Source organism: Plectropomus leopardus, chromosome 18 (genome assembly GCF_026936395.1).
Source record: "Plectropomus leopardus strain MGB_pleo_1.0 chromosome 18, ASM2693639v1, whole genome shotgun sequence".
NCBI lineage: Eukaryota > Metazoa > Chordata > Actinopteri > Perciformes > Serranidae > Plectropomus > Plectropomus leopardus.
This window is the reverse complement of record NC_142193.1, coordinates 32,141,450-32,164,315: the sequence shown is the minus strand read 5'-3', so window position 1 is coordinate 32,164,315 and position 22,866 is coordinate 32,141,450. Positions and strand designations below refer to the sequence as shown.

Genomic DNA, 22,866 nt, shown 5'->3' with positions numbered 1-22,866 from the left:
CTAATTCGCATTAAAAATAAAGTGATTCACAATGGGAATATCTCATAAAAAAGCACAAAATAGAGATTGTTAATCAAAAAAGTGCCAGTTGAGACCCAAGAAATGTCTTAAATTCCGTGAAATGTCCTAAATTCAGAGAAACATCTTAAAATCCTAGAAATGTCCTAAAAATCTGAGAAACGCCCTAAGTCCTAGAAATGTCTCTAAAGCCTAGAAATGTGCTAAAATTCTAGAAATGTCCTAAAATTATAGGAACATCCTGTAATCTTAGAAACATCCTTAAAGCTTACAAATTCCCAAATTCTTCAAATGTACTAAAATCTGAAAACACATCCTAAAATTTGAGAAATGTCCTAAAATCCTAGAAATGTGCTCAAATCCCAAAAATGTCCTAAAATCCTAGAAATGTGCTCAAATCCCAAAAATGTGCTAAAATCCTTGAAATGTCTCTACATCCTAGAAATATAAAAAACTCCTAGAAATGTACAAAAATGCTGTAAATGTCCTTAAATCCGTAAAATATCCTGAAATTCTAGAAATGTCCTAAAATTGTGGGAACACCTGTAATCTTGCAAATGTCCTTGTCTTGCATTTCTTATCAAGTTACTCATTGACTTTTTTCCATGTTTTTGTGAAAAATCAAGCCAATGTGCTCAATCCGGTTTCCAAGGGTTAACAAGAAATGGCCCAAAATTTGCAAGACTTAAGTACAAGATAATTACCAAAACATAAGCAACAAAAAAGAAAAGTAAAACATAAAAAAAATAATACCTATCTTGAGAAAGTGCTTTAAAAAATCCCTAACACAATTTTAGATATGTAAGCTAGATTTGGGGTCATTTTTTTGGTCAGCTTTTACTTTTTTTGTTTGGGTTTTTTTTTTTTTTTTGCAATTTGCAAGACATTTCTTGACAAATGCCTTTCACGAAATTGCCTTTCACCAGGTAAAAATAATAATTAAAAAAAGTTTTAGGTTTGAAACGCTTGTTAACAGCATCTGAAGGTAGTAAAAATGATGTCAGTCCAGGTGTTGAAGGAATAAACAGGTAATGGAGTCATAACTCAGGTGTGCGTGTAGTTTCGGTCGTTTATTGGGGGTTTTTGTACCCTTTTAAATGTTTTTTTCGCTAATACTGCTTTTCTATGTTTTATTAAAACATTACGAAATGCTTTTTTGTGCTAAAATGTGCTTTATAAACAAATATCAACATGTTAATCTGCGGACAAACATTTCAGAGCACGTGGAGGACTCACCTGCTATTGCGAACAGGCGCTGCGGCGGACACCTCTGCCTTCTCTCCGGGGTCCTTCTTGTAGATGAAGGAAAGATGGCGGCCTCCGTGTTCTGCAGCAGGACGTCAATGTTGTGTCGGTCTCTTCGGGGACTGTCCTGCGGTAAAAATGTCCTTTCTGCGTCCTCTCGGAGCTGCGTCCTCCTGCAGACAGCCTCCTACAACCCCAGACCGCTGAAGCTGAACCTCCGGGAGCCGTACATCCCGGACAAGGACAGTCCGAAGACCCCGGAGTGGCAGAAGACGGTCCGGTACGACGCGAAGCTGTTCGGCCGGTACGGCTCCGCGTCCGGCGTCGACCCCGCGACCCTGTGGCCCAGCGACGAGGAGCTGGAGCGGATCATCGAGGACGAGAAGCAGTGGCAGCCTCCGTTAGAGACGATGCAGAGAGACATCGAGGCCCGGGAGAGAGCGGAGGCCAAGAAGCGGCTCGAGAAGTGAGTACCGGAGCTAACGAGCTAACGGAGCTAACGGAAGTGCGTCCATTATCGGACAACCGCTGCAGTTTACATGTAAACATCAGTTCTGTTGTAGCAGTTATGTTACCAGGTGTTACATCAAAATGTGCTCCCCGTCAAATAGTGCCCTCTGTAAATGCAGAGTCAAAAATGGGTTTTTACAAAATGTTTATTTTATAAGAAAATAAAGTAAAATACAATTACAAAAACTTACAAAATAAAGTACAAATTTTTTTCCAAATTAGGGGTTGATTGATATTGTATTTTTTGAGGGGGCATTAGCAATACAGATTATTAGTAGTTAATGAAACCGATATTTGGAAGCGATATGCATTTACAGTAAATATGGAAATATTTCTGTCAGTGTGGCCAGATTGGAAATGTTCAACTATTGTACCAGAGGCTCAAAATTACCTTATTTCGAGAAAAATCATCTTATTTCAGTCACAATCACAAGAACAAATAGTTTGATAATAATAATAAACTTTATTTGTATAGCACCTCTTATAGCAGAAATGTAGCCCAATGTGCTTTACAAGAAAGAAATTACATGCACCACGTGCTTAAGATCAAGAGAAATACCTGCATGGAAAAATAAAATGAGATCACAATTCAAAATATTTTTTCTCTGACTATCAAGTCCATTTTTATCATACAAAAATGCATCAGTAGTGATAATCGATTGATAAATCATCAAATAGTGTTCCCCCTGTTAAGACACTATCAGATTCTGATCTCGTAATGACAAGAAAACATCTTTCAAGTTGAATATTAGGAGACACTCTCTCTGGACCCAGCAGCGTCCTCGTGACTCTGTTTCACACCGCGCTGGCTGTGGGAGGATAAACCAGGTCAAAGGTCATATCACCTCCTGGATCCTCCTGTTTAACCAGTGCAGGTTGATTTAGGGACTATCAATAATTAACTTTATACACACAATAATTGTTTTTTCAATACCTTCAATTGTCATGTGACCAAGTGACTCCAAACCAGTGTTACAACAGCGGCCAAATGAGACTCTTTTTCAATGATGATTTCAGTGGAGGATACTCCGCACCCCTAAACAGAGGTCCTAGCTAAGCTCCTAACGTCCTAAAATACCAGCAATGTCCTAGAAATCCCACAAACGTCCTAAAATAAGAGAAATGTCCGAAGATCCGAGAAAAGTCCTAAAATCCTAGAAATGTCCAAAGATCCTAGAACTGTCCTTAACTCTGAGAAACATCCTAAAATGTGGAAAATGTCCTAAAATCCGAGAAACACCCAAAAATCTGATAAACGTCCCTAAATCCTAGAAATGTTCTTAAATCTAAGAAACATCCTAAAATCTGATGAACGTCCTAAAATCCTAGAAACGTCCTAAAGTACGAGAAATTTCGTAAAATTTGATAAGCATCCTAAAATAAGAGAAACGTCCTAAAATCGTAGAAACATGATTGAGGCTGCGACTGGCCCCTGGCTTCCGCAGGCTGAGTGTCCCTGCTGTCTTTTAAATGTTCGTGTGATTTAAATCTGGAAAATGAACGGAGAGACTTTTCTCCAAATAAACACACCCGTAGGACGCCGAGTCGGGGGTCATCAGGGTTATTGCAGTTCACGGTGCGAGGAACATGAAGCGTAGCGAATGTCACGGCAATCCATCTAAAATTTGTGGAGACATACTCTGAAGCGATGCGTCGCGCGCCACACCAACATCTGTTAAACTCATCTCCTTCGTCTCCATCGCAGGGAGAAGCTCATCGCGGCCAACATGGCCAAAATGCCTCAGATGATCGCCGACTGGCGCCGAGAGAAGCGCGAAGCCAAGCAGAAGATGAAGGAGGAGAAAGCTCGCCGTGCGAAGCTGCTGGTGGAGGCCAGAGAGCGTTTTGGCTTCGCGGTGGACCACCGCAGCCCCAAGTTCCTGCAAATGGTCGCTGAACTCGAAAAGGAAGAGAAGAAGAAGAAGAAACTACTGAAACGCAGACTGAGAGAGGAGCAGGCGGCGGCACCCACTGTGGCACCTCCTGTCACACCTCCTGCCGCCTCCTCGTAGTCTGAGAGTCATTTCAGACATAAGAGACACGAGACGGGAGCGTCCTGCAGCTCAGCGGGACATTTCGAAGTATCTGAGTAACGTTTTTGTTTTGCGTTACCTTTAAAGAAAACATTTCAGATTTTTTTTCTTCTGTAAAAAACTGAATGTGTGAATTTTTCCATGATCTCTCCATGTATTAAATTAATTTGTTTACAAACTATATTTTGTCTTAAGATAAATATCAACGTGACGACAAATGACAGAATTGTTAGAATTTGTGTAATCAAGATAAAACACAGGCTTTTATGTGTAGAATTTATTTGTGCAAAAATAATTTTTATACATTCAGAAGTGTTTGGAAAGCGCACGCACCATCCAGAAATGGAAACACTGAATTATTTTGATTGATTCAAACTCACCAAGAAGTGAGATCAGATCAGCAGTAAACAGTCAGATTCACCTCTTTGACGTGCACGTCCGTCACGAACACAGAGGACGGGACAAAACGCACGACAACGCAGAGTTCAGCTGCAGACTGTGGGTCCGAAGAGTCTGCACGCCACTTCACCATTTTCTAAATTAGCTGCTTTTATGGCGCTGTGAGTGGAATACTACAGAGGAGGATACAGCCAAATTGGAAAAAAAAACAAAAAAAACATTGACATTTTGAAAATTAAGTATTTTCTAAAGTCGCAACATTATGGGAATAAATATTGATCAAGAAAAAAGTTGCAATATGACAAGAATAAAGTTAATTATTTTATGAAAAAATGTCTTTTTTTTCCAATGTGGCCTGAATGCTCCTTTTATAAAACACAGTGAACATCATAACGCTCTAAAACATCACTGCAAAGATACTAAATGATCAAATAATCATCTTCAAAAACAGTAAAATAAAGTCATTAAACAGTTCATTAAATCAAAAAGATATATATATATATATATTCATAGTGGTTTTCTATCAATTGTTGATTAAAACTTAGTGTTCTTTAATTTTCAATGTAAACAATAAAAACATTGTCCATAAAATAAAATAAAATGTCTCCTGTATGCACACTGTCCCTCAGCTCTAACTGTCAAACTCCGCGTTTGTGCTCGTGATGTCGGGAAGCTCGGGCTCCTGGAAAACAGGTTCGTCCGATGAAACGGTGACACGGTGATTAAATACTCAGAGATCACGTGCTAAAAATGGATTTGGTTTAAAAATAAAACAAAAAATTGTTTTGGCTAAAACAGCCATAACTGTGATGGAAACACAGTGTGGGAAAAAAAGAAAAAAGTCCTCCTACATGTGAGTGTCCTCCTCGTCCCCGGGGTCAGCCTTCAGTTTGGCGAGCGCAGCGTGAACCCTGAACTGCGTGCGAGACTCCATCGAGTATTCTTTATAGTTGTGTCTATAAGACAAAGACAGCGGAGGGGGTTAAAAACAGGAAGCAGAGGGCTGATATTCAACATGTGCAGAAGATCATGCAGCGTTTATTATCTGCACCTTCAGTGTAATAATGATCGTTCCTGAAGAACTCGTGTTATTAGCCCTGTAAGTGGATAATATTTGTGTGATAAATGCTTCAGTTATACACCTACAGTTTATATAACAGGCAGAGAGCGACCTCTAGTGTTCACACAGAGACCCTGCACTGATGAACCACAGCCACACAACCTCTGTGTACGTATGTATGTATATGTATACGATTATGTATAGGTTATATGTCATATGTTATGTATGTTATAGTACAGACGTGTCCGAACAGTCCTGTAATGGTGAAAACATTCTCATCACAATTAATAAAAAAATGTAATATGGTAATATAATATTTACATATCAAATTACACATGTTGGCTAGTTTATATAATGATAAATGTATCAATGCACAACTTCAGCTGTCAAAACACACCAACAACGTTTTGTGATCTTTGCAGCAGCACGCAGCTGCGTCTCTGAGGTTTTGTGCATCTGCGAATCTGCTCTGAAGGAGGAACTCACTTGGCTTTGTGCAGCAGTTTGATGGCATCGTCCCGTCTGCCCTGATCGATGTAGAGCAGACTGAGCTCCACCAGAGAGTTTGGCACCAGGTAGTGATCGTACCTGATCTTCTTTTCACTGCACACACAGAGAGAAGAGGAATTCACCGTCACGTGTCACTCAGGTTGAGTCAAGAAGCCTGTGATACTGCACCGGAGTTTTGTTTTTTCACGCAGGCAGGTGACCGGCTCCTGACATGAAACACGACGTACCTGAACGCCTCAGAGGGATTTCAGCAAGTCGGAAAGTTATTCTGTGTAAATATTCGCCGTGGGACTCGGTGGCTGAGCTGACAGGAGTTTCTAATTACTGAGCAAACACGACGCTGTCAACACATGCAAGGAAAACCTCAACCGCAAAATGATCATTTGAATAACAATCACTCACCTCGTGTTACCTGGAATCAGTCAAGAAAACTTTACTTTTTCTCACATGCCTCCACAGTAGGGCTGGGCGATACGGAAAAAAGTCTAATCACGATCATTTTTTCATATCAGTCGACCTTTTTACAAATTGATTTTTTTATTGGGTGAAAGGAATAGTAAACATTTGAAAGTTAACCCTTTTGAAATCTAAAGACATTGGCTCGATTTTTTTTAAACATGAAAAGAGGGCAATAAGAAATTGCCTAAAAAAATAGCAAGAAGAAGTTGTGAGAATATTAACCGGAAATTACTAAAAAAAAGAAAGAAAAAAAGACAGAAGCGTAACAGAACTAAAACAACTAAAATAGAAAATGACCTGGAAGAGTACTAAAATAAAATAAATATGAATAATAAAAAGAAAAGAAACATTTTCTGTAACCTCATTTTACATATATAATCATGACTACAAATATAGATTTCTTGATATTTTTTAGTTAATAATTCTCTCGTTGTTATTATATGTTTAGTTTATTTTCAGGTCATTTTCTTGGCACTTTTTACAATATTTTTACAAGACTTTTCATGTCAAGTTGCAGACTGTTTTCTGTGTTTTTAAAGGTTTAAATACTTGTGAAAGGTGTCTGAATGCACAAAAGCTGATGTCGATACAGGTTTTAAAGGGTTAAAAGCCCTAATTCCACATGACACGTGGTCGGTGTTGTGGTTATCCATGTTGCAAAAACTGCATCCAGCGCACACACTGATGTTTCTGTGTCAGCAGAAATACAGCGTCGGTTGAGCTGCGCGCAGTGACGGCGGGGAACATCTGGCTCACCTGGTTAACACTCTGCTGAAGGATTCCTCGGCGGCCTGCAGGAGACCCTGATTCTTCAGACACAGACCCTTCAGCAGCTCGATCACACAGCGGTCATCCACCGAATACTCGTTCTCTGTGGAGACGCCGTCAGCGCACACGTGTTTCATATGATCTCATTTATCTGCAGCTTTACAGGTGCATCCCACAAAATTAAGAACACTGCGAAAAAGTTCATTTATCTTTGAAATATAATTCAAAAAGGTACACTTTTATATACTGTGTATTCAATACACATAAATTGAAATATTTCAAACCTTTTATAGTTGTTTTACTTTTGATGATTATGGCTTATATCGCTCATGAAAATCAGAAATCCTGTATCTCAAATTATTATAATATATATATAATATTTCCTAAGATCCTTCAAAAAATGATTTAAAATACAGAAATGTACAACTTCTGAAAAGTATGTTCATTTATATAGTCAATACTCAGCTGGGGCTGGTTTACTGTGAATGACTGCATTAATGTGGCGTGGAGGCGATCAGCCTGCGGCTCTGCTCAGCTGTGAATGAAGCCCAGGTTGCTTTGATAGCAGCCTTCAGCTCGTCTGTATTTTTGGGTTAGGTGTTTCTAATATTATGTCCTTTTTTAAATTATTATTATTAGTATAATTTATTTATTTTTACATTTTTTTAGCTGTAAGCCATAATTATCAAAATTACAATAGAAAAATTCTTGGAAAATTTTAGTTCATGTAATGAGTCTGTAATATTCTAAATTTTCACTTTCTTTAAATAACTGATGGAATAACTTGAATTTTGAAACAATACTCTCTTTTTTTTAGATGCACCTGTATTTTATGTGTTGTGGAACATGATTTGGGGTGAAGTTGTGTTACCTGGAGCCTCCTGCAGGGTGCGCTCTGCCTCCTCCAAAACCTGCATCATGCCTTCAGTCAGCTGGGGTCGTTTACTGATCATACTGAAGCCGTTCCACATGTACATCATCTCCTGTGATCAGGAACAACAGTTCGAGGCTTCAGGAGTCAAACATCCTGCAGAGACCGAGTGTGTGTGTGTGTGTGTGTGTGTGTGTGTGTGTGTGTGTGTGTGTGTGTGTGTGTGTGTGTGTGTGTGTGTGTGTGTGTGTGTGTGTTTTACCAGCACTGGCACTGGGAGCCTGATGGGGCAGCGGGCCTTGTAGCGTCTCGCTTTCCTGATGGCAAACTTCTCAGTCGGGGGAGACTTCCCTGCTATCTTCTGCTTGAAACTGGGCACTTGTCTACAGACAAAGAGAGAATAATAATATTTTATTTATACTTTGTTTTATTTATATTTTATTTAAACCCGGGAGTCGTGTATAGTGCAAAGTGAATAATAAATCAAATTAAAAAATAAAATAAAATAAATACAGTTAAAGATCGAGTTGACTTACAGACTTTATTAGTTATTTTCAGGGCAAAAAGCAGATTATTACCAGAAAAATACAAAAACATGTTTGCTTTTCGTTCAGAGGACGAGGATCATCGAAGGAAGTTTAGTTTGAAACATCAGTATGCACAAACTACTTTAAAATAAATGTGTATTTCAGTGTGTGGTGTCAAGCTGTGGAAATATTTAGAGAAGGATTTGAGGCGTAGCAGCAATATCTTTCAGTTAAAACAGTCTATAAGGACATAATAATTTAGACAATATGAAGCTGCCAGGTATTCTTTTTTTGGTGAATTGTTGTGTATGGCTTTTGATTATTATTTTTCTCGCTCTCATTTTCTTCTCCAAGTATTGATTGCTGAGTAACTGACGGACAGACCGTCTACTTTCATATGCTCGTTTATTTTTGAGAAAGCGGCTCTTAAAATAAGATTTCCTTCTCCCTTCCGCTTTTGGATCATGCAGTGTAATGTACCAAATAACTGGTGGTTTGATTTGAATTAAAAAGTAAAAATAAAATAAAATGCTGTGTGTGTGTGTGTGTGTGTGTGTGTACCTGAAGAGGTCTACCTCGTCCTCCCCAAAAGGCCGGGCCTCGTCCTCAGGCAGCATGCTGAGGTACGCAGCTTTCATGTAAACATACATGGCCTGCCACAGACATACACAAACACCTCTTAAAAAAGATCAGTGTACATTTTATATATATATACATTATTATATTTATATTCGATCTGAACTCCCTCTGCTCTGCGTCCCGTCTCGGGTTCTGCACCTTGGACCAGCGGCTCTCCTGACTCAGCAGGTCGGCGTAGAAGTACGCCATCTTCCACGCTCGCTTGTAGGTGAAGCACCACATCAGCTCCCAGTAGCACATGTGGTGGAACTGCTTCCACGCCTGCTGGGCCTTGCAGCCGTCTTCAAAGAGCGCCACCGCCTGGCAGCACAGGGACAGGACAGCAGATAGAGCATTAAACGGGGCGTTTTTTAGGATTTGAGGACACTGGGGGCTTCAGGGGTCCGGGGAAATCCTCCTTTTTGATGAACAAGCTCTGTTTTTATGCTGTTTTTTTAAAATGCACTTTGGCACCTTATTTACCATGAAAAACATTATTTTAACTTTAATTATGGATTTTAATGTTAAAAATATGAGTTGTTAGTAATTAGTACTGAGCAGTAACAGAATACTTTAGAACCGCTATCAATACACATTTATTGACTTGAGTTGGAAAAAATTAGGGACTGTTTATTATTTATTAGTGGAGAGGGTGTGGTGGAAAAGGGAGAGGCATGTCAAATAATTCTTAATGCACTGACAACGGATTTTTGGGGTTCTCTCTTCTGGAAGAGGCATACGACTTTAAATGGCTTTATCTTGGATTCATTGTACTGCCGATTTTTAAAGATTTCCCCGGGGTTCGGAAGGCATGTTTTCGACATGTTAAAAAATGTTGGCATTTTTTTTCCTTTTAAATTTGTTTAGGGATTTTTTCCCTTTAAAATTTGGGGGATTTTTTTTATGTTGGTTTTTTTTCTCTAAAATGTGGTGATTTTTTAGATATTTACATATTTTTGGCAATGTTTCTCTAAAATTCTCAGATTCAAATTTTAGATTCTTTTTTTTTCTTTGAAAAAGTTTTGGTGATCTTTAAAGAAAATATGCTCTCCAAACCTTACCTCCAAAGTAGACAAAATTACACAATTTATTACATCAAGAAACTGAAAAAACAGAAACATTTGCTGGATTTTTAAACATTTTCTACAGTCCCAAACATCATGTGGGATGAACACTTAAAGCCTTTTCTCTGGGTCACTCAGGGAGGGTCGAACCAAAAAAACCTTCCTTTGATACTCTAACGATGTCACTGGTATGAAATATCAGCACCAGGCTGTTAAACAAACACACCTCATCAATGTTCCCTTTGATTTCCTCAGTCCTGCCTGCAAAGAAGAGGAATATCGCTCCCTGCACAGAAGAAAACAACAGGATCAGCCTCCCGTCAGTCACATGTCAGTCTCCGAAATGAAACCCTCATTAATCTGCATGCAGACCTGTTGCAGAGCCATCCATCTCGGCAGTGTTTAACCAAGACATTTCCATTATAGTTTGGTACACACTGTGTCAGTGCTGCGAGTTTGCTGTGTGGGATGGGCTGGCGTGTAGGCAGAAGGTGGAGCGGGGACGAGGATTTACAGGAATGTGAGTCAGGTGAGCGATAGCAGCGGGGTGTGTGAGAGCGGGTGAAACGAAGGAGAGGTGGAGCGAGGATTCAGGGTGCAGGAGGCAGCGCGAGAGGAAGGTGGTGTCAGATATCAGGGTGTAATCAGGGTGATGGGCCAAAGAAAGAAAAGAGAAAAGGAGGAAGGAGGGATTAGTGAGAAAGAGCTGACGCCCATGGTGAAGGTGCAAAAACAGAACGATTAAAGAAGAATGCCGGCACCGCAGCTAAAAAACAAACACATATGACTGGCCGACGCATCAGCGGAGCGCTGGAAAAAAGTGGAAGCCAGGTCAACTTTGACACATGCGCGCAGATTTTGTACGTGCAATCTGGATTATGTGCATTTATTGGTGTGATTTGTTAGCGTCACTCACCCGAGGGTAGCGGAGACGGAAAGGTTTCAGCAGCCGCTCAGCTTCAGTCACTTCTCCCTCACCTGTACCTGAGATACGACAGGACATGTACGACATATTGAATATATTGTATATATTCTTGCTTAGGTATATCTCTGTCGATCACTGTTGCCACATTGCACACATATTTATTTATATTTGTAAATTCTGAGCTTACATACTCGTTTTATACATTGAATTGTGGCATAAGGCACAGTTTTACATTTTACACACTCAGACCATTATCCATAATATAATTTAAATATTCACATATTAGTGCTCTATTACTATTTTTTATATATTTATTTTTACACACTTATATTCTGAGTGTTATAGATACTTTAATCTGAAATTATTTAAAATATTTTAAAATAAATATTTTTATATTTAAACATTTTTACATATAAAAAGAATTATAATTGATATTTATTGAAATATAAATATATTAATTTTTCAATATTTACATACAAGTGTTAATTGTTTACTTTTACTGTATTTCAATTTTTATTTACTAGTGCCTGTATTTATTTCAACATTTATTTCATTTTATTTTGCTTTTGTATTCTGTTCTTGTATATGTATCTGTTCACATGTTTGTATTCTCCATTTTTGCATCTGAAGTTGTTTTTCTTTTTGCATTTCATGCAAAGCATCTGAGTACCTAAAAAGCTTTATATAAGTCCTATCTATTATCATTATTATTATTATTTTTTTCTCCAGTGACAGGTCATCCCAGTCAGCGGATCATGTGGATCTCCGATGTGTATCATGTGAGGACGATGCTGAGAACTACCTAGAATGAACGTGAGGAAGGTGTAGTAGCAGAGCAGCAGCAGAGCGCACAGCATGGAGCGCAGATTGATCCCCGTCGCGCCGTCGTGCAGCAGAGACAGACCATATTCCTAAAACAAACCAAAAACACATCCATGAGTTAATTTAGGAGTTAATGAGTGAGCGCATAAACGAGGAATCTGTGTATCACACCTTGTCTCCAGAGAAGCCTGCAAACTCCAAAACTTTGAGTATCCGTGGAGGAAACAGAGAGAGCGTCTGTGAACGAAGAAGATAAACTTTGTGGAACAAACAGACAACAGTCAGCTGACGATCAGGTGATTTTAGAGAAACTTCAGTGACATACCAGATTAAACGCTCCAATCCCAAATGATATTCCTCCCTCTAAGTGCACGTGGCTCGCTTCTTTCAGACAGCTGTGAGATTTTATGAACGAATGGAGTTCTCTGCAGGACGAAAGGAAAATATGTTTAACGGCACGGCTCAGCATGAAAACCTCATGCTGTTTATTGTAATGATGTGCAAAAAAACACAAAAACTTAAAGGGTCAGTCATTCGAGTTAACATCGCACTTCCACAAATTCAGGAAATCTGTCAGCTTCAGATTAAAACAAGAATGATTAAAACCCGACACGTTCTCATCTAAACTCGTCACATGTTGACACGTCATCAGTAGACTTATGCATCTACATGTTACGCTCTATGTATCCTTCTGCGTCTGCTGTTGACGTTCGGGACATCGCTTTCATGATTTCAGCACAAGCACGTGGTGGGATGATGCTGCACGTGGGTATCTTTACACATCGACTACAAAACGACGGTATTTAAATCATTAAGTAATTTTACATTCTATAGCTTACCTCTGTACTCTTTTATTGTAAATCTATATTTCACTGCTCTTTAAAGCACTGTGGGTGATATACACCTCTGAGGCGACCGTTGTCGTTCACTCGCTCCCTCAGAGGGTCGATCTCACCAAGCTGACGTTTTCAGACATCTACGACAGTTACGGTGGCTGTGCAGATTCCCCCGAGGGCGAGTGCAGAGGGGGAATCAATGAGAGCAGGTTTAACGACTGCTGAACGCAGCTCGAGGCTCCAGATGCAAACTGAGATAACCCTGATGACATATCAACAGTGTTTTCTTTAGGTTTCCCTTTAAAACTACACAAGATTTTACATAACTGACAAGTAGGGCTGGGCGATATGGAAGGAAGTCCTATCATGATAGTTATACGCTGTGTCCCTTTTAAATAAAAGAAAAATTAAATTTAAAAAAATCTCACAAATGCTATTTTTTAACAATTGCAAAAAAATTGGACATTAAATACTCAGATACACGTACAGCCTTATCACTCATTAATAACAAACCACACCACCAAAATTCACCAAACGCATTGTTTGTCATGACTTACTTGTAAATTAGATAACTGTTTCGTACTTTGATCCCTCCTTTGATAAAACTCACCATGTTCTCATCCTGCAAAAAGTTGAAAAAAGAATAAAATTAATTAATCTGAAGTGAGGTGCTTGAATTAGATTTCATTCCTCAAAAATAAGATCCAACAAAGGGATTCATTTTCATGCCATAAATTCAATAAACACTTGAATACACATGATGTGGAAACTGTGATGAGCTGTTATTTTGGATAAATCAGGATATTTACAATTAATTTCAGTATTTCAAAAAGCGTGAAGGCCTGCTGTACCTGTAAGAAGGTGAGAGCAGCTCTTTGGAGTTGGCACTCTGCGTAACACACTTCAGCATGAAGCTGCACTGCAAAAACACACCAATAAACACACACGTTAAGTAACAGGAAAAAAAAACAGTAATGGTAAACAATATACCTAACTTAAATCCACAGATGGGACCGAGTCATTGTTTTGTAAGTCACAAGTCAAAACAGGTAAATCTTAAGTCTCTTTTCAGTTAATTTACGACGTTATTCAGATGTGTGCAGCAGCTGACCAGCGGTCCTTGTTCCTGTTCTCTGGTGATGGCCTTTGAGGCTGATTCATGGACTGATCATGAGACGAATTATGTGAACATTTTTGAATAGCGGTCTACTCAGTTCATCTGACAATCAAAGAAGTTGTTGGTGCCAAATTTGAACAAATACCCTCAAAGTTTCCGTTAAATATTCGTTAAATATCGCATTCACAAGAAAAAAATCACAGTCACCTTGACTTTTGACCACCAAAATCTACTCAGTTCATCTTAAAATCAAAGTGGACGTTTGTGCCAAATTTGAATAAATTCCCTATAGGCTTTCTTAAGGTACCACTGTTATGAGTAAAGTAAGTACATGCAGACAACTGAAAAACAGCCTGTGGCCACAGCTTTCATCGATGTGGATAAAAAGGAGAAAAAACACCACAAAGTCTGTGTGTTCCTATGTGGGAGAGGCTGAGGGGCCCTTTTAATTTCTTCACTCAGGGGCCCCATTGTCTCAATATCTGCTTTTGTATTTAATCTTTTTGGTTGGATTTTCCGTAAAATATAAATAAGACATCTCAGCTTTTTACCTTCAGTGAGTGACTCGCCGACTGACTTGCCAACCAAACTCGGAGACTTCCGTCGAAACCTGAAACACCAAAAAGTATTTCAGTATCAGCAACATAAAGTGTGTCAGTATTCGTGCTAACCACATCAGCAATCATCCACAAATTACACGTGTGCGTTTGTTGCTATCATAGCGGCTGCTGGAACGGCTCGTTTCATGCAAACACAGTCAAACCGAAGGTCATAAAGTGTAAATGAACTCCAGTAAATTCACCTCATATGGCTCGCAGACTGTAGAGGACGAGACAGCAACACTTTAGATCAGAGACACCTAACTGACAAGAGGCTAGGGGCCGGGGCCGGGGTTGGGGCCGGGGCCAGGGGCCAGTCACAGCAGCCCCATACATGTTTCTAGGACTTTAGGACGTTTCTATGTCGTTAGGACTTTTCTAGGATTTTATCAAGTTTCTAGGTTTTGGGGACATTTGTAGGATTTTGACATGCTTTAAGGGTTTTAGGACATTTCTAGGATTTTAGCACGTTTCTATGCTGTAAGGACAATTCTAGAATTTTAGGACATTTCTCTGATTTCGGGACATTTCTAGGATTTAAGGACGTTTCTATGATGTTGGGACGTTTCTATGATCTCAGGACATTAGGATTTTAGGACATTAGGGTCTTAGCTAGGACCTCTGTCGGGGGGTGTGGGGGATCCTCCACGGGCTATTCTGATGCTGTCTTATGCTCTCTGACTCCTTATGGATACTAAAAGGACAAAAACAATTCACACTGTGTATCACTTTATTTTTATTATAAATGAGAAAATGGTTTGGGGGCCACATGGAACCCGATCAGGGGCCAGATTTGGGCCGTGAGCCCTAAGTGGGGTATCACTGCTTTAGAGAATAAAGTATAAGATGTCACCAGAGTCTGTGAAATGAGTAAAACATTAATTTGTTTGAACCGGTTAAAATAATCCACACAGATGAGCCCCCCTGACCTCTGGCAGACCTCCTGGGCACTCTTCATGGTATTTCCCGCGTTGCTGATGTCATCCGGCTGGAAAGTCATCATGGCCTGCATTTCCAGCACTGTGGCGTAGATAAGAGCGTGGTACATACTCTCATTCACTCTACATAGGAAACATGGAGTCGCAGGATCAACATCATACACACCACACTGTGAGCAAACAGAGGCAGGTTTTAAAAGGACAGCTCCTGTACGAGCTGCACATTTTCCTGCTGAGAAAAGATAAGAGTAAATATCTGGCTCTCTCTATGCGTCCTATCTCCTCCGACGTCGCCGTCACTCTTGTGCAGTGTTTATTTTGCAGGGCTGCCACTCTGTTGGCTGTTGAATCAGTCAGACCTTGGGCGTCAGCTTCAGCAAACACCTCATATCCTGGAGAAGTGAAGCCGACCGGGGCCACCCTCGTGTCTCAGCTGACAGGGCGCACTTCACTAAAGTTTCTTAACATCAGCCGAGACCTGTTACTGCTGACGTCATCCTGAAAAATGCCACCGTAAATGTGCAAAAACTGCAGTTCACTACTGCCTCAGACAGCTGGTTCAAACCTCCGCGGAGACGAACGTGACTCAGGGGTTATTCGGTTACCTTGGCCGCAACCTCTCCAGGCTCTCGCTGAAGTGGTTGTTAAGGAAGAGATCCAAAGCTTCCATACACTCATCCAGGCTCTCCTTCAGGGTCATCTGTGAGGAGCTGCAGCACAGACACAAACAGGTTAAAACATGCACACGGCAGATGCAGCGAGCGCGGACACGGCTGTGTGTTGGGGGGGTTAAGGGGAAGTCAGCAGCAGCTTGGTGCGCGCTGATAAACGTGCAGAGTCCATGTGTGCAGCAGGTCAGAGGTCACAGCTGTTACCTACACGCAAGTTTGTCTAAAGCTTTTTCTACTGAAACTCAAGATGCACCCAGAGCATCATCACACAATACGCTGCAGCGTCCAGTGTGCCGGGCCCCGAGTGTCAGGGGCCTTCACCTGCAAAATGTGGCTCAAACTAAAACTTACCAACACAAAACGACAACAAAGAGACCAAAAATGTTTTCAAAGCAACGGCAAACAGACACAAATATATACAAGAGAGGGCCAAACAATGCCAAAGAGACATATAATTACTACAACGAGACAAAATGATTACTAAAAAGACAGAAAACAACAACAAAGAGACAACAAAAGACTAAAAAGAGACAAAAAACTAAGAGCTGGGGAAACAAAGGGACTACAAAAAGAGACAAACAACTGCAGAGACACAAGACTATTTAGGACAATAACAACCACAAACCACAAAGAAACACAAAACCATTAAAAAGAATACAAAAATACACAAAGAGACACAAGATGAATCCAAAGAGATACAAAACAGCCACAGTGAGACACAAAATGACTAAAACAAGACAGAGGACAACAAGACAGACACACAAAACTACCACCAAGAGACATAAAATGATTACAATGAGACACAAAACTACCACCAAGAGACATAAAATGATTACAATGAGACACAAAACTACTAGGAGAGAAAAACAACCACAAGATGCAAAATGACTAAAAAGAGACACAACATGATGCCAATGCAATACAACAGAGCCACAAAGAGACAATATGACATCAAGAAGAGACAGAAAACTAAAAATAGACAATGACAAAGAGACACAAAGCTACTACAAAAAGACACAGAACTTCTATAAGAGACACGTAACCACAAAAGACACAATACTACAAAAAGGAGACACAAAACAACCACAAAGAGACACAACATTAAGAGACAGAAAACTACAAACAAACACACAAGACAACTACAGAGACACACAATACTTCTACAAGAGACACGTGCCAACAAAAAGACACAATACTACAAAAAGGAGACACAATACAACCACAGGGACACAAAATGACTTCAAAGAGACACAAAAGAACCACAGAGAGACATAGTGACATTAAAAGGAGACACAGAACTACAAGCAGACACACAAAACACTAAAAACAGACACAAAACATCCACAAAGAGACACAAAGCTTTTACAGGAGACACAACACTTCCACAGGAGACACATAACCACAAACCAACTCAAAACAACCCCAAAGAGACACAAAATGAATACAAAGAGAAAAATAAACTACAACAAGAGACACATAACCACAAAGACATACAATACTATTGAAAGAGACACAAAACTACTACAGAAAGACACAATCTACAAAAAGGAGACACAAAACAACCACAAAGAGACACAAAGTGACCACCAAGATACACAAATGAATACAGAGACACACAATACTACTCAAAGCGACAAAAAAAACTACTACAAAAAGACACAAACTTAAAGGAGACACAAAATGATTTAAAAGTGACACAAACCCCCAACGATGCATAACAACTACTGAAAGACACAAAACTACACACAAAAAGGCACAAAGTCTCTGTCTTGCTGCTGTGTGGGAGAGGTGGTGGGGGCTTTTGCATATCTGTGCCCTGAGGCCCATTTTCTTATAATCCGCACCTGGCGGCACCTGCGTTTTTTGACCTAAATATTTAATTATTAAAAGATTAAAAACAACCTTTAACACTGAGTTTTGTCTGTAAGCGATCAGCTGTTTGGTTTGCCAGGAGTCTGCTGCTGTCTGGAGCTATTTTGTGACAAATGCTGAGTTTTGTTAGAAGAGAAGGAGGAGGAGGAGGAGGAGGAGGAGGAAACGAGCACTGAATCTGCGTTTCCTGGTGCAGAATTATGAGTTTTATTCCCGCGCAGGTTTTCTTTTTTCCCACAGAATCTCACCTGCTGATCCGGAAAGTTTTTCTGACTTTTCCTGCCAACATGCGGAGCTCTGAGAGAAACTTGGTACTCACTTCTCTGCAGCATTTGCGTCTTTGCCATTGGACATGTTCTCTCTGCGGGCGGCGCGCCCCAGCAACACCTGTCAGCAGCTCGGCGGGACTCAGGGAAATAAAGACGCATCCAACGCTTCTTCTCACCGTGAAACCGAGAGCTCGCACCGCACCGGCTGCACAAAAGTTACCGGACAGTCTGCTGCTGCTCAGAGTAACGCAAAGCGCTGCGCACGCGCTCATCTGAGAGGACAGCCGCGTGTGACTCCTCCTCTGTGACATCACTGCCACGCACACATTATTAACCCGCATGATCAGCTGGCGGCACAAACAGCATCTTTGAAACCCTCATTAACATGCAACACGCGTAAAACCTGAAAAACTGGACAAGCAAATTTGTTTAAGAAAAACTGACAAGAAAATGAACTGAATTAGTAATAAAATAAAAGAAAATGAAATAATAATAATCATCATCATCAGAAAATAATTAAATAATTGTTATAAGTATATATTACCTTTATGTCACTTTTTCATTCATATATTTACTACTACTACTACCACTAATAATAATAATAATAATAATAATACTAATAATAATAATAATAATAATAAAAAGTGTTTGTAAAGTTATTAATACCTAATCTATTATTATTATTATTATTATTATTATTATTATTATTATTATTATTATTATTAATTATTATTATTTTATTAATAATAATCCTTCTCCTCCTCCTCATCATCATAATTTTATTTATATGGCACTTTAACAAAAGAGTTTACAAAGTGCTTTGCAAAACAAAAGCAAAGCAGAAGCAGGAGGGGTTACTCCTATGTAAGGGCCAGATAATAATAACAAACTGAAGCCAGACAAAAATTAAAGTACAACAAGAGATCTGAGGAAAAATGTATTTGAGGGAAAACACATGATAATCACTAATTTAATCAAGGGGTAATTTAATCAAGGGTGGAAATAATAAATATATATATATATATATATATATATATATATATAAAGGATAAAGACAGAAGAGAAGAGTCAATTAAAAGATATATAAATTAAATTAAAATAGAATAAATGACATCACATATAAGCAGCCTTGTCTCCTCAGCAAGTCAGTCCAGAGCCGGGGGGCCCTGATGGCAAAAGTATAAGCGTTGCTTTTCTGCCACTAAGCAGCTGACTGAAACTCAAGAAGTCAGTTTGCAGTTTAGATCCTCAGTTGACGTGTAATGTGACAGAGCAGCCACTAGAGGGGGCGCTGCTGTTATATCTGTGTAAAACATGATGGCAGAGAGTGTGTGTGTGTGTGTGTGTGTGTGTGGGGGGGGGGTGTGTAAGGGGTCCTGTTCACTGGACCTTTAAAGGAGCTCCAAGCTCACAGTGTGACTAAAATCTGCATGTACCTGGAATAGCCAACCACTTGGTCATGGTCTGTGTGGCTGTGGTGAGGACCTGGTCTTCAGCTACCAGCTGGTCCACCAGGCCTATCCTCAGGGCCTCTGAAGGGTTAAAGAGCAGCCCCAGCTCCAGAGCCATCTCTGTGATTCGGTGGCCCACCGTGTTCACCATGGTGTCCTTAAACCTGCAGAGAGCAGCAGCTACAGTCAGCTGGGACGGTGCGGGGGATGTCTGATTCACCAATACTATCATGAGCTGGATTTACATCACAGATTTGCACTAAACTTAAAATTGATATTAAAATTTCGATAAAACACAGTTGAGAGATGAATGAGATTATACGACTTTTCGCCACTTCTCCTCTTGCGATAAGATTACAATAACCATGGCGATGGATGTCCAAAACATTGGTAGGTTTATTTCTATTGCTGCCGCACAATAAAGCCAATTTAATATCGCAGTCATTTCTGTCTTGTAGCAGAATGTCATGTGACTTTGTTGTACTTTTTGTATTACCATCACCCACTGATACACATTATATGAGTTATAAAAATATAATAATAATATATTATAAGTGAAAAAAGTGTTTTCATTGCAGTTTTGTGAAATATGGCTTTTTCAAATCGTCTGAAATACCACCTCAAGCCAGGGTAAAAACTTTATTGTGATAAACGGGAGTTTTTGTTTAAAAAATGACTAATAAATCGACCTTCTATCATGAACGTTACCACAATGGATTTTTTCTACTTATGGTTCTGTACATAGTTGGTGCCACAATGCCCAGCTGCGTCTCATTAAGGCCGATGATGTAACGAGCGTTGTCCGCCATTATCCTGTAGTCACATGACATCGCCATCAGACAGCCTCCTGCAGGACTGGAACCATGAGGACGAGTGACACGGTGAGCTAAAAGGCAGGACGTTTGTTTTTCGTTATTTATCCGCTGATGATGTTTCGTGTCGTCCGTCAGTGTCAGCGGGTGGTGGCTGAGTTTTACACGTACGTTGATCACGGCGATAGTGACCATGTTGGTGCTGTAGAGTTTGAACCACATTTCCTGAACGGCTCTCCAGAACTCTGCACAGTGCTCCCGACTCCTCCCGTACATCTCCATGATGTCCAGTCCAGCGGAGAAGACCTTGGGCTGGCTCTGGATCGAAACACACACACACACACACACACACACACACACACACACACACACACACACACACACACACACACACAGACATTAAAGACATCACCTCAAGGACTTCTTAAGATACTGAGTTCACAACCATGACACAGATACAAAGTGACAGTGACCTTTGACCACCAAATTCCGATCAGATAATTGCTGAGTTGAAGTTAACGTTTGTGCCAAATTTAGAAAAAAAAAAAGCCCAACTCTTTGATGGAGTACTTAAAATGTTGCGCCCACAAGATTGAGACAGATTCAAGGTCACAATGACCTTTGACCACCAAATTCTGATCAGTTCATTCTTCACATTTGTACCAAATCTGGAAAACCTCCCTCACGGAGTTGTTGAGGTATCGCGTTCACGAAAATGAGATAGACGAGGTCACAGTGACCTTTGACCACCAAAATCCAATTAGTTGATTGGATTTCAGAAAGCTTCCCTGAGAACGCCATAGTGACCTTGACCTTTGATCTATTATCACCAAAGTCGAGTCAGTTCATTGATGATTCCAAGTCGACGTTTGTGCCAAATTTGAAAAGTCTCACGTCTGTCATTGTGGATATATGACGTTCATGAGAATTGGATAGATGGACTGACAAACACAACACAATGAAAATTGAATTTCCCCTCTGGGATTAATTAAGTGTCTACAAAAAAACAGCTCTGCAGAGGTTCTGCTGCTTTAAACGTGGAGGTTTTACTGCACCGAGGTGAGGATGAGGCCGCGGCAGCTCTTATCCATCTCCAGCTTCTCCACAGTGATGCACAACTCGGTGAGAAGGTCTAAGCTGAGGCTGTTGACCGGCGGACTCTGCAAACTCATCACCGCCACACCTGCAGAGACACGGAGAGGCTCATCTGTCAGCGCTGACGATACCACACCAAATTACCACCAAATTCGTCTCATTAAAGAGACGGAAAAAAGTGTCTCCTACTTTCAACACACACTCTGCCATGACTGCTGGGAAACGAGACCTACACACAGACACACACACACACACACACACACACACCGCAGTGTTATTGTATATGTGTTATATAAATAAAGTTTTTCTTGCTTGCTTACATTTATAATCTACACAAATGTGTCCCAAATAAACAGACTTCACCTGAACGCAGACATAATATCTTATAAAAAGTTCCTAAAAATATCAGGAGAACGCATCTCTGATGCAACATTCACAGGAAACAACCAGCTCAAACTGAAGAGGGCCACTGATGAATTCAAGCTGCACACACACAATCGTCAAAAGAGGTTTCTACTGTATTAAAATTCATGCAAACGCACCTGAAAAGCCGCTGCGCAGTGCAGCTCTTATGGCCATTCTGTCCCGCTCAAACAAACAGCCTCACGTCCACGAGCAGGACAGGAGGTATGATGGGACCAGGAGCTTATTCTTCTTTAGCTTTTTGCTTTACTTTGGCAGGATGTTTAACAGCGAGAAAAGCTCGTTATCCAGCAAACAACGTTAGTATCTTCACACACAAAAAAGATGTGTAACATCGCAATCCCTCGAGGCAAGCAGCTAGTGTAAACAAAGACATGTTAGATTTACAGGGTCAGGGTTGGTTACTCACCTGGAGAATAAGAACAGCTACATCCGGAAGCTGTTTGTTGACTTCAACTTTCAACCTTATTTTCCCCTAAAGTGAATTTGTTTTGCAGCCAGGTAAAAAACACACAGAATAAAACCGTCACTCAGAGTCAGCCATAAGGTACAGTAACATACATAAATGCAGAAATACATGAAAGGACACTGAAAGTAAAACCATTGTCAGATGTCCGCAGTGAAAAATGAAGCTTCATAATGGATCATTTCTGAGATTTAGTTGTGTAATGGCTTAAGTGAGAAAGAAATTTGTTTTTTTTTCAACTTAGCATTCAACACAATCTAATAATGATTTATTATAATAAACAGAAAATAATAACATTTTTGAGGTACTGGCACTTTACTTGAGTATTTGCATTTTCATGCAACTTCATTTACTTAAATATTATACTTCTGTTAGAGTTGGGAAACATTACACGCATGTGTAATAACCTACACATGATGTATAGTGAACATCAGAGGTGTAATGTGCAGCATCAGCAGCCGATGTCTGTATCGCTGATGGTGTTTTTT

At 40.0% G+C, this 22,866-nt stretch overlaps 3 protein-coding genes and 1 long non-coding RNA gene across 5 annotated transcripts in view; 1 reads left to right on the top strand and 3 right to left on the bottom strand.

The window, feature by feature from the left end:
• The window catches only part of LOC148186550 (uncharacterized), a 33,000-nt gene extending 31,567 nt beyond the window's left edge, over window positions 1–1,433 (bottom strand). For both annotated transcript variants that reach the window (XR_015779674.1, XR_015779673.1), the window contains exon 1: window positions 1,255–1,433. This is a non-coding gene — a long non-coding RNA (uncharacterized LOC148186550). The remainder of the gene's footprint in view (window positions 1–1,254) is intronic.
• Window positions 1,204–3,987, top strand: gadd45gip1 (growth arrest and DNA-damage-inducible, gamma interacting protein 1). The gene is made up of 2 exons (XM_042505127.2): window positions 1,204–1,729; window positions 3,479–3,987. Exons 1-2 carry the CDS (start codon window positions 1,329–1,331, stop codon window positions 3,783–3,785), a joined length of 708 nt encoding a protein of 235 aa, XP_042361061.1. The 5' UTR covers window positions 1,204–1,328; the 3' UTR covers window positions 3,786–3,987.
• Window positions 3,988–4,068: 81 nt separating this feature from the next.
• LOC121956752 (tetratricopeptide repeat protein 39A) lies at window positions 4,069–18,430 on the bottom strand. Its single transcript, XM_042505126.2, has 18 exons — window positions 18,182–18,430; window positions 15,925–16,029; window positions 15,311–15,442; window positions 14,334–14,392; window positions 13,517–13,584; window positions 13,223–13,287; window positions 12,155–12,254; window positions 12,001–12,066; window positions 11,810–11,918; window positions 10,999–11,066; window positions 10,309–10,368; window positions 9,178–9,339; window positions 8,962–9,053; window positions 8,136–8,256; window positions 7,874–7,985; window positions 6,991–7,105; window positions 5,752–5,868; window positions 4,069–5,161 (listed from the first exon to the last, which is right to left on the bottom strand). Exons 1-18 carry the CDS (start codon window positions 18,214–18,216, stop codon window positions 5,053–5,055), a joined length of 1,695 nt encoding a protein of 564 aa, XP_042361060.1. The 5' UTR covers window positions 18,217–18,430; the 3' UTR covers window positions 4,069–5,052.
• Window positions 18,431–19,606: 1,176 nt separating this feature from the next.
• LOC121956830 (enoyl-CoA delta isomerase 1, mitochondrial-like) lies at window positions 19,607–22,260 on the bottom strand. Its single transcript, XM_088091210.1, has 3 exons — window positions 22,032–22,260; window positions 21,450–21,577; window positions 19,607–20,712 (listed from the first exon to the last, which is right to left on the bottom strand). Exons 1-3 carry the CDS (start codon window positions 22,066–22,068, stop codon window positions 20,287–20,289), a joined length of 591 nt encoding a protein of 196 aa, XP_087947336.1. The 5' UTR covers window positions 22,069–22,260; the 3' UTR covers window positions 19,607–20,286.
• Between the last annotated feature and the right edge of the window lie 606 nt (window positions 22,261–22,866).

Bases quoted from the DNA above. Each gene is read 5' to 3' on its own strand.
- gadd45gip1 (XM_042505127.2), top strand. From the start codon at position 1,329: ATGGCGGCCTCCGTGTTCTGCAGCAGGACGTCAATGTTGTGTCGGTCT. The intron at 1,730-3,478 runs GTGAGTACCGGA...TCTCCATCGCAG, and splicing joins GCCAAGAAGCGGCTCGAGAA to GGAGAAGCTCATCGCGGCCA.
- LOC121956752 (XM_042505126.2), bottom strand. From the start codon at position 18,216: ATGTCCAATGGCAAAGACGCAAATGCTGCAGAGAA. The intron at 13,585-14,333 runs GTAAAAAGCTGA...GTGTTTTTGCAG, and splicing joins CGGCGAGTCACTCACTGAAG to TGCAGCTTCATGCTGAAGTG. The intron at 5,869-6,990 runs GTGAGCCAGATG...CTGTGTGTGCAG, and splicing joins TTCAGCAGAGTGTTAACCAG to TGAAAAGAAGATCAGGTACG.
- LOC121956830 (XM_088091210.1), bottom strand. From the start codon at position 22,068: ATGGCCATAAGAGCTGCACTGCGCAGCGGCTTTTCAG. The intron at 21,578-22,031 runs GTGCGTTTGCAT...GTGTCTCTGCAG, and splicing joins ACTGCGCAGCGGCTTTTCAG to GTGTGGCGGTGATGAGTTTG. The intron at 20,713-21,449 runs GTGCAGTAAAAC...GTTTCGATCCAG, and splicing joins GCGGCCTCATCCTCACCTCG to AGCCAGCCCAAGGTCTTCTC.